This window comes from Octodon degus, unplaced genomic scaffold (genome assembly GCF_000260255.1).
Source record: "Octodon degus isolate 3935 unplaced genomic scaffold, OctDeg1.0 scaffold00116, whole genome shotgun sequence".
NCBI lineage: Eukaryota > Metazoa > Chordata > Mammalia > Rodentia > Octodontidae > Octodon > Octodon degus.
In genome coordinates this window covers 3962389-3972566 of record NW_004524692.1, presented here as the reverse complement: position 1 = coordinate 3972566, position 10178 = coordinate 3962389, and the positions used below count along the sequence as shown (strand labels likewise).

General features: G+C 38.2%; 1 protein-coding gene across 7 annotated transcripts in view; it reads left to right on the top strand.

Annotated features, from left to right (window-relative positions):
* Ddr2 (discoidin domain receptor tyrosine kinase 2) overlaps positions 1-10178 on the top strand; it is a 169987-nt gene that overhangs the window by 138257 nt on the left and 21552 nt on the right. For all 7 annotated transcript variants that reach the window (XM_023699778.1, XM_023699780.1, XM_023699776.1 and 4 more), the window contains 3 exons: positions 3569-3812; positions 7978-8040; positions 8864-8994. In XM_023699778.1, coding sequence (XP_023555546.1) covers positions 3569-3812; positions 7978-8040; positions 8864-8994 — 438 coding nt within the window. The remainder of the gene's footprint in view (positions 1-3568; positions 3813-7977; positions 8041-8863; positions 8995-10178) is intronic.

Sequence of the window (10178 nt, the reverse complement as noted above, 5' to 3'; positions counted from 1 at the left end):
TCTCTCTCTCTCTCTCTCTCTCTCTCTCTCTCTCTCTCTCTCTCTCTCTCTCCCCCAACACTGGAGCCAATGTGTCCATCAGGCACAACACTTACTTTACCGACTTACTGTTGCAAAGGAATTGAAAGACCATAGGCATATTTTGTGAAGTGATTAGATAGAAGCCATAGGATTGGGAGAGATCTATGGACAAGTGTGTGATGGACCACAGTAAATGCAGAAACTGGAGAAGAGCTGTACTAGGAGGATTAAGGTTTGAATTCCAATTTCTTTGAAGCAGGACCTCACAGGTAAACCCAATCTGGATGCTAGAGTTGAGGACATCTCCATTAATAGCATGATGGGTTTCCTGGTACTTAGTTCAGATAACTATTTTCCTTTTCCCTTACTCAACCTCATGTCTGTTTCAGAGAGAAAGAAATGGAAGCGGAGAAAAATCATTGCAAAAACTAACAGACTGGATATTCTAAGCTAGAGAGAGACTAGGACTTGGGGGTGTGGAGGACAGTCCTTGTGTCTGTTCTGAGAAAGAGGCCGCAGGATCTTTTGTAGTTCTTATATAACTCACTGGTTTATGAAGGGGCATGGGGATGCCCTTGATGTCTTGAGAAGAAAGAGTGAGCAAATGAATTAGACTTCACATGTGAACCCCTGTTTATCTGCTCTTTCTACCCATGAACAGTTGAGGATAGGCTAATAATGACCAACAGATTGATGGCTCTGTATTTATTCTCAATCCTCAACCTCAATATTTGTTTCCTAAATTTACCCACTCTTCTGTTTGTTATTAATTTATGAATTGTATTTGGAGCCTATGTAGCATTATATTATATAAAAGAGGAATAAAAAATGATCCCTTCCTCTGGACACACTACAAATCAGGGAAGATACTATTTATTTACTTACCAAAGGAGATATGTAAGTGATGTGGGACCCAGAAGAAGGAAATCTGTGTTGTTATTAAGGGCTCACATACTAATGTAAAATTTGTTAACCTCTACAAAAACTAGGTTTCTAAAAGAAAATGTATGTCTTTTATTTCACTCCCAGATGTTAGAGATAGTATCTCCTAATGGGATTAACACTATTATTTAAATGGCCATACATTTAAAATGAGAACAGAAAGATCAACACAATCCCAATGTATTTGTTTATTCTTTTTTTTTTTTAATTTATGGAACTGGGGATTGAACTCAGGCCCTTGTGCTTGCCAGGGAAGCGCTTATTCCACTGAGCCATCTCCCCAGCCCTGTTTGTTTATTCTTTAAGGATAGCTCTTTGGAATTGTTAAACACATGTACGTGCAACTATGTGTGACACATTATTCTCTTCATGTTTTGTGGGGAGTAGAGCAGGAAAGAAGGGAATATTCAAATTAGAACAAAATTAATAAAAGTAAATAAATATATTTTAAAAGAAAATTTGTATTCCCCAGTATTGTCTATATTCATTTGTATTTGTGAAAATGCACATAAATTCACAAGTAAATACCACTGGGAGGATTTCTATTTCAACAGATAATGAAATGTATTTTAAACTCTTGATAAACTTATACTATTTAATTAATAGACTTGGATCCTCCTGCATCTTGAGGATTCTGTTTAACCAGTTTGTCACAGGTCCAAATTATTTAAGAACTTAAATTGCAAAGAAAAGGTGCTAGGAACTTCTCAGGAGAAAATTCAGGGCTGTCTTTCCAGGGTCAACAGATTTTTAACAGATGATAGTTTTTCTGAGACAAAAAATAAAGAAGAATTTTAGGCAGCTGATGCCTTCTAGAGAGTAGTATCTGCCTCCTAAGTGAATTCTATTCATTTTCCTTTTGAGGAATGGTTGAAATATACCACTAACATAGCTCAAGCATTTTAAAAGTGTATTGTTTTATTTAAATAACTATGTAAGAACATAGGAGAATGAAATCTTAAGCTATTTATTTGCATTCCAGAAAATTCCCAAGACATCTGTAGGAGAGATTATTACCTTCTCCCCGGGATAGTTATCCAACACTTTGCAGATTTCAAAACATCTGAAAAATCTATTGTTGCTCTAGATAGCTCTTCATTTCTTACCCCATCCCGCTGACTCATGTTCAATAAACTGCAACAGTTAATTCATCCCAAGGAAGATAGTAATGCATGTTTTCATCAGTAAAACATTTGAAGAAACATCCAAATTTAAACATGATTTGCTGGGCAAATAAGATAACGATTACAGCAAATTAAAAAACAGTGATTTGATTCATTTTTATGTGGGATAATCAGAGAAAAAAACACTGAACGAGGAGTCTAGGGCTGCCGCTGTCGATTGAGCCCAGGCAAGCCAACCTTCTCCAGGCATCAGTATCTCATTAATAACTGAAGTGTGATGTTAGTTTATACTTACAATAACTCTGACATTCTATCCTTACTGTATCTCTCATCCAGTGTTCAATGATCAAATTCATCACCATTGCTGCTTCTTCTTCAGCTAAAACTATGTTCTGAATTGTAGTTCTGTCTTAAGTATCCAGCAGCCAGAAGAGGGGATTAGGAAGATACAGTTAAAGCATATGGCTCTGACACAGATAAGGCATTAAATGGAGACAGGAAGTATATTCTTATAATGACAACTCTACCTTTCCAACCTATAACATCCTTAAATTCAAGGAACAGTGGCTGGCAAAGATTCATTTTCCATGTGAGACTGAAGCAGAGAAAATGTTGCTGAACTGCCACCACCAAGGCCTTGATTAAGTTACAAATCTATACACATCATTTTTGTGGATTGTTAAACATAGCAAGATGCTACGAATGGGTGGTTGTGGAAGCTTTGCCCCTGATGACTTCAAAAGCCATTGGAATATCCTGGTGAAATAGTCTTGGTAGCAGGCCAGAGGATCCTGGTAAACTTCTTACAAACCTTTTTTCACTGCAAAAATTATTTATGAGAAAGAGTCAGTGCTCTTACAGGAATGATGCTATTTTAAATGAATTTGATTGGGAGACAAGATTAAGTCTGTGTCTCTGGCAGGAAAAATGTTGATACATGTGCTTGAAATGAGATTTCTTACAAGGAAGATGAAATTGTATTGGTTTGTATTTCTGTTCTTCCAGATTTCTTACCAAGTCCCCTTGAAAAATAAGTGGTCTAGCTTTGGAAGTTACCTAGCTGAATAGGATGGTAGTCTTCCTCAGACCTCAAATATGGCTCAAAATAAATAGTTCAAATATGTGTAAATGGCAACAGTGGTTGAGAGAATTGTGGACTCAAGACTTGAGTTCAGGGCAAGAAAGGATTTGAGAAAACATTGGTTCATGTCTCATTTAGCAGATGGGGATACTGCAGCTCAGCACAATGAAGGGAAGCAGCCCAGGCCCAGTTGCAGGGGTAATTGAGATTGCAGCCAAGGTTTTATCAGTCCTGACCAGCTATGGATTATCATCACTATGAAGTCCAGAGGACAGAAGAGCATCAGAGATAGTGCTCCGCGAAACAGGCAGGGCTAGGCTTGTACCGGGTTAGCTTGTTCTGAGTTCTCATGAAGCCTAGCAGAGCCAACCTGTCACTCACATTCCTCACTCTCTGACAGGTCCACTGTAACAACATGTTCGCTAAAGGTGTGAAGATCTTTAAGGAAGTACAGTGCTACTTCCGCTCGGAAGCCAATGAATGGGAACCTAATGCTGTCTCCTTCCCTCTTGTCCTGGATGACGTCAACCCCAGCGCTCGCTTTGTCACGGTGCCTCTCCACCACCGCATGGCCAGTGCCATCAAATGCCAATACCATTTTGCTGACACCTGGATGATGTTCAGTGAGATCACCTTCCAATCAGGTGGGGAGCGAGGGACCCAGTGGGTCAGTGGGAATAGGTGAGGGACAAGGAATTCTAACATCCGGGTTCCCACAGGCAGGTCTCCGGGAAGAGCCAGGCTGTCTAGGTGGCTTCTCACGGGGGGGGGGGGGGGGACGGGACAGTGGGAGTCTTTGTGTCTAATTTTAATTATGGAGGCATTTAGTTACAAAACAGAGGTGAACAGAATATATACTTGACTCTTCTTCATACATTTATCTAGAAGAGAGGTATGGTAAAGTATTTTAAAATAATATGATGTCAAAAATTATACACATTAAGGCAACTAAGAAGAAGCATGATTAAAATGCTCTAATGACAATCTCTAAACATTATACTCAAAAGCAAAGAGAGTGACTTATCTCTGTCACTCAGCTTTACAGCTGATGTTTTGTCATAGTTGAGTAATCTATTTTTTTCTTTTTTGCTAAAGTATATAAAAAAGAATCTGAAATATTTAATTTTATTACTAAGTTTTTAGAATGTCTCCAGTTAAGTAATATCTTTCTAGGCATAATATAAAAACTCATAATGTTTATTAATAGATAATTCCCAAGTACCTCCTAGTGTCCTGTCCATATTAAGTACCTCTTATTGTCTAACAATACCTGGCTACATTTGCCTTCATTTAAGCATGATTCAAATAGAAGCCTCTTGGTAGATGTTCTTCATTACATCTCTCAGATGTCTCTTTTGACCTATAAATCAGTGCCCTGTTTTTAAAAGAAATTTATTCTGGTGTTGTGCATTGCTTTCTATGGTGTTATTTTACTCAAGTTTCTACCCTGAGTCATTCCTGTAAATTAGAAGTTGTATCTATTGGCCAATTTGATTCAAATTCAATATTTATCTTGTCCAGAAGCCTTGTGTGTTATATGTTAAGTCTCATCATGGGAGTGTCACGTTGAACTCCCTAATTTTAAGTGGTAGTCAGACTAATTTCTTGTTTCAGGTAGTTTTCTCTTTGTGGGGAAATTTCCTATGAATTTTGCTGTATGTTTTACCCTCCATTGATAAGCCCCACCTCAATAAATTATTTCCCTAACCAGCTTTGCTAATTAGTGATTTTTAAATTCTTTGATTCTTTCTACACTTATTAGCAGAATTTCTGCTGAATTTCCTCATGTATTTGTTCATCCTGAAGTACAGTTCACGTAGGAAAGATGCGATGGGTATTTTTCCCCTTTAACTCTCTATATCTGGAGTAATGTTTATGTCTTAGCAACATTCAGCGATGTCTAATGTTTGGTTTTCACACCTGTTGTGTCTCTTTGCATCAATAGGCATTCATGGAACTTTATAAATTCAATGTTGAATCAGTTGCATTTATTAATTTTTTTCATGCTCAAGTTGTCCTGTGTTGAACCAGGGCCTGTAATTTCAAACTTTATCTATGTTCTTGAATCTAATTTGTAAAAATCTTCAATAAGCTTTTTGTTTTCTGAAAGAGAAAGTTGTACTATGCTCACCCGGCACATTTTGTTTATTGGGTCCGATGTGAAAGCAACCATTTTCTGAAGAACTCTTGATTCTTCGGAGGAGAATACTTATAGACCACAGACTGGGCAATCATAAGGCTCATGGCTATTGAGCTGTCATTGCTTCTTGGATTTTTTTCAATGGGAAAAGTGAGGAAATATCTATACTTTAATAGGAAAATATCAGGGTTTTATACTGCTACCTCTAATTCGAATTAAAGATAGGAAGGTTTTTACTAAAATTGGATTGCACACTTGGAACTTTTCCTCATTCTAAACATCATGTTTGCTAACAACATTAGCAGTATTTACTTTAGCTACTACTAAGAAACCAATACCCATTTTTTTACTTATAAATATTAAATGAGTTTTATGATTTCTTTATAATTCTATTTTTTTGTCTTCAGAATATATCTGATGAGGATGCGCAATATACACAGATGGCAGAGTAAGAGCCAGATAATATTTTTCTCTGTGTAGTTACATCAATAACGTGATACCTATTAGGTTCACTTTCTTCATTTTGTTCCAACTCTGAGGGAGTCATTCTAAATGCTAAGAACTATTCCTGACTGTACTGTTCTCTTTTTCTCTCTCCTTCTCTCTGTATCCCCTACCCCTCCTAGGGTCTTCTTCACACTGAGCTACCTCCCCAGGCCTTTTTAAAGTTTCTTTTTTTCATTTTGAGAAAGGTCTCACTAAATTGTCCAGGGTGGGCTCAAACTTGCAATTCTCCTGCCTCAGCCTGAGCAGATAGTGATTGAACTCGCTGGAGCTGAGCCCTGTGCCAAATCTTAAAAAAAATTAAAAGATATTTGAAGCTATTGTTCACACCATGAAACGTTAGGTGGAGAGAGAAATTACATTCAATGTTTTTTCAGAAAATATCTAAGGTAAACAATAAGTGGGCAGGAAGGGGAGTTAGAGACTGGGTTTATCGTAAATGACATCCAAGGAGTAAGACTTTTCCCAGGCCTGAAAGAAAGGACAGACATCAGATAATAGGAGGAGAGACTAATTTAGTAATCAATTAGAGGAACTTCCACTTTCTGATAAGATTTTTAAAGGAACAAAATTTCAAAATGTACTAATAGGAAGGGAGCACACATTTAGAAAAACAGGTTTGGTGCCAACTACCTTCTGTGTCAGTGATTTAATTTTAGAGTAAATGGACTGATTATTTTATATGAAATGTCTGTTGAGAGTAGAAATTCAAATGCCCAAAAGTAATGCCATATATGTTGTGTCAACTGTGGGACAAATAGATTCCCATCACCTTCAGAGGATTCTCTTGGAAAGTAATTGGCACACTTATTTTGGCTTGCTACAGCTGCAGGCTATGGTTCTTCACTCTTGAAATTACTTGAACTTTAAATCTGATATGACAATAATATTAGGTTTCATTGGAGCCGGAGAACTCAAATCAGAAAGTACATATTGATTCCAGATACCTCCCTCTTTGTATAATAATGCCAAGAAGATGAAAAGTGAAGGTTTTTGGAAGAAGTATCTCCTGTAAGGAAATGCCTGTTTAAATTCTTGACCTCTTCATTCCACAAATCAAAGGGAAAAATTAGCTGCTATCATCAGCCTGGCAAATATACTTCTGGGATCTGTACTCAGAAACCCCAGTCTCACATAAAGGACAATAAGAGATAGTATGGACATTCTGCCCATCATTTTTTTTTTTTGTTTGTTTTGTATATATGGCAAACTTTATTTTTTTATTTTTCAAAGTTTTATTGATAAACAGATAGCAATGAGACAGTTTCAAATCAAATCAGAAGTACAGTTTCAACAAATACTACACTGCATAAAATCTTCTTAGTGGTTAATTGCTGTCTGCCCATCATTTATCTTAAAAATGAAGGAAGCTTTCCTTTATAAACTAAAGAGCCAGGGCAGAGGGGCATAAGGGAAACACTTCCATAAAACAATTAATTTTCTTAAAGGAAAGAACATCTTACTGCTGTGTCTGTCCAGTGCTCACTTACCCACTGTATTTTCTCTATGTTTTCCTGCATTTATGCCCTGCCTCCCGTGCAAACTTTTTTTTTAAATTTATCTATATATTTAGCACAGGGTCTACAGGGTCTCACTACACAGATTGGACTTGTAGTAATCCTTCCTTCCTGTTTTCAGCCTCCCAAGTGTTGGAATTAAAGGTGCGCACCACAACACCCAGTCGCAATTGCAGTCTCAGCTCGCACTGCGGTGGGCTGGCATGGCAGGCCGGGGATCGAATCCCCAGTCCCTGCATCTACCTAAGCAGGAGTGTTAATCCACTGAGCTATCTGGCCAGCCCCTCTCATGCAAACTTTATGACACTGTGTGATCATAAAGTCCTCTGAACCACCATTCCTTAACTTTTGCAATGCAATTTCTAGGGTATAAAATTTGAGAAGAAAAAAATTGCAAAACTAAAGTTGCCTTATTATATAAATCATATTTTATGTACTATGATTTCCTTTTATAACATGTTAATTGACATAGTAATTATATAGTTTTTTCCAATATATGTATATATTGTGTAATAACCAAGTTCTTTTTTGTAAAGACTCTTGACAAGTTCTCAATGGATTCACAAAGTTGTAAACAAAGTGCTTTTAGGTAAAGCACTGCCTGGCTGTGTTCTCCCCCAGCTCTGATTTTCTCTTGTGTTGTAACAGATGCTGCAATGTACAACAACTCCGGAGCCCTTCCCACCTCACCTATGGCACCTACAACCTATGGTATGTGTGATTCCTAATTACAGAAATTAAACTGAAGACACCTCCTGAAAGTTTAAGATGGGTGGAGATTTGCAAATTCCTGTTTGTGTGGAAGGCTTGATTCCAGGTGGCTCGTCTGGAAAGATTTGACAGTCTACCTCTGAAGGGAAGGGCAGAAACTTTCTCTCTTGACTGCTTATTTTTATAATTCTTCCTTTGGGGAAACAGAAGATAGAATGTTCAGTTACTTAGCATGAAGGTCCAGGAAAATTGAGGTGAAAGAAGAGAAAGGGACATTCCTGAGACCCATAGTAAAGATTTCAATGAATGGGAAGAAGTCTATGACAACAAGAAAAAGCAAAAGCTGGTGTCTGTAGTTGGAGATCAGCATGTGAGCATGCATTGTTTGCTTCAGGAACTCACTGGCCACTCAGCCAGCAATGTGGGAACTTGGAGTTGTCTCCAAAGAGCATGCTTGGCTACCCTGGCCTGTCTTAGAGAATGAGGATAGTGAAACTAGTTCCTCACCTGTTGTGCCTGGATGTGATTGGGAGCCCATAGCCAAGGTCACATAGAGACAAAACTTGGGAAAGAATGGAAAATTATTTTCTTATATAGTCTGAGACATGGGGAGAGGGAGGATACTACCTCATGGGAGAGGACCATAGGGTTTAGAGGCAAAGTAACAACACAGTGGCAAGGTCAAGAATAAGCAGAAATATCATGTGATATCTTCTGGAATTATCTTGAGGAGATGGGCTAACGATGCCCTCAGTCCTGTGCCACATGTTCTTACTTGCCCCATACAATGAGTACATTCTCTGCCTTGTCTTTCTGGTCTCAGATCCAATGCTTAAAGTCGATGACAGCAACACTCGGATCCTGATTGGCTGCTTGGTGGCTATCATCTTCATCCTCCTCGCCATCATTGTCATCATCTTGTGGAGACAGTTCTGGCAGAAAATGCTGGAGAAGGTGAGGAGGTACAGAATGGGCAAAGACAGGAAGCTGTGTCCCTTTTCCTAAGCTACTATTGCTCCAGAAGTAAAAGGCATATTATAAGGATGTATTTGCTAAAGACTTGCAAGAGGCTACCAAAAAGCCTAGGAATTCAGTCAGAAAAACAAAAGTCAATTTTCTCAGTTTTAGAATGAAGATTTTAGAATCTTCTAGATATCTCAGAAGCCTCTTCTTAACACATTTGTTCTCAATTTCCATGAAGTTCCTGATTCACTAGATTTTAGGGTAGAGTGCAGGTGTCTGTATATTTTCATTTAACAAGTAATTCCGATGCATGTTCAAGGTTGATAACCTGCCTAATGCTTAGCTAAAGAATCTGCTATACTATTGAAGTTCTTTCTCTTTTTAAACGTTTTTTGCTTGTTTGCTTGCTTTTGGAAGAAGGAATGGAAGGAAAGAGAGCAAGAGTGAGAGCGAGAGTGAAAGAGAGAGAGATTCATCACAGGCCAGGGATATAGCTCAGTAAATGCAAGGTCTTGAGTTTCATCCCCAGTATCTTAAAAAAAAAATCCAAGTCAATTTCCTCATAATTCTATCCTTATTTCTTTTGTACTTGAAGGATATTTTCTGTTAACCTCTGAGTAACAGTGAGATAAACATAGTGTATTAAACTGTTTCCCTGGTGAGAAATTGTGATGTGTTCAAGGTCCTACAACTAGTAGTTTGTGTTCTATGTACTTCTCATTTGCAAACATAGGAATACGTTGACATTTTCTCCCAAAATTGATATATTTTACCAAGGGTGGATTATATGTGACTTTAGGGTGGATTATATGTGAGTTTTCTTGGTTTCTTAGGCCAGATAACAACTTCAAAGGCACTGCTGCCAAATGCCAGATTCTGTTGGATCCATTGTTGATGACATTTCCCTCTTAGACCATACATACCTCCTTGTCCTCCTCCTCGTCCTCCTCCTCTTCCTCTTCTTCCTCCTTCTTAAATGCAATTGGTACAGGGTCTACAGGGACTACAGAGTCTTACTATGTAGATCTGACTCATTATCCTCCTGTTTTTAGCCTCCCAAGTGCTGGGATTACAGGCACATGCCACCACACCCAGTCTCAGTGGCCATTTCAGCATACCCTGGGGGCAGGGCTGGCACGGCATGCTGGGTATCAAACCCCTGCTGCTGAATACAC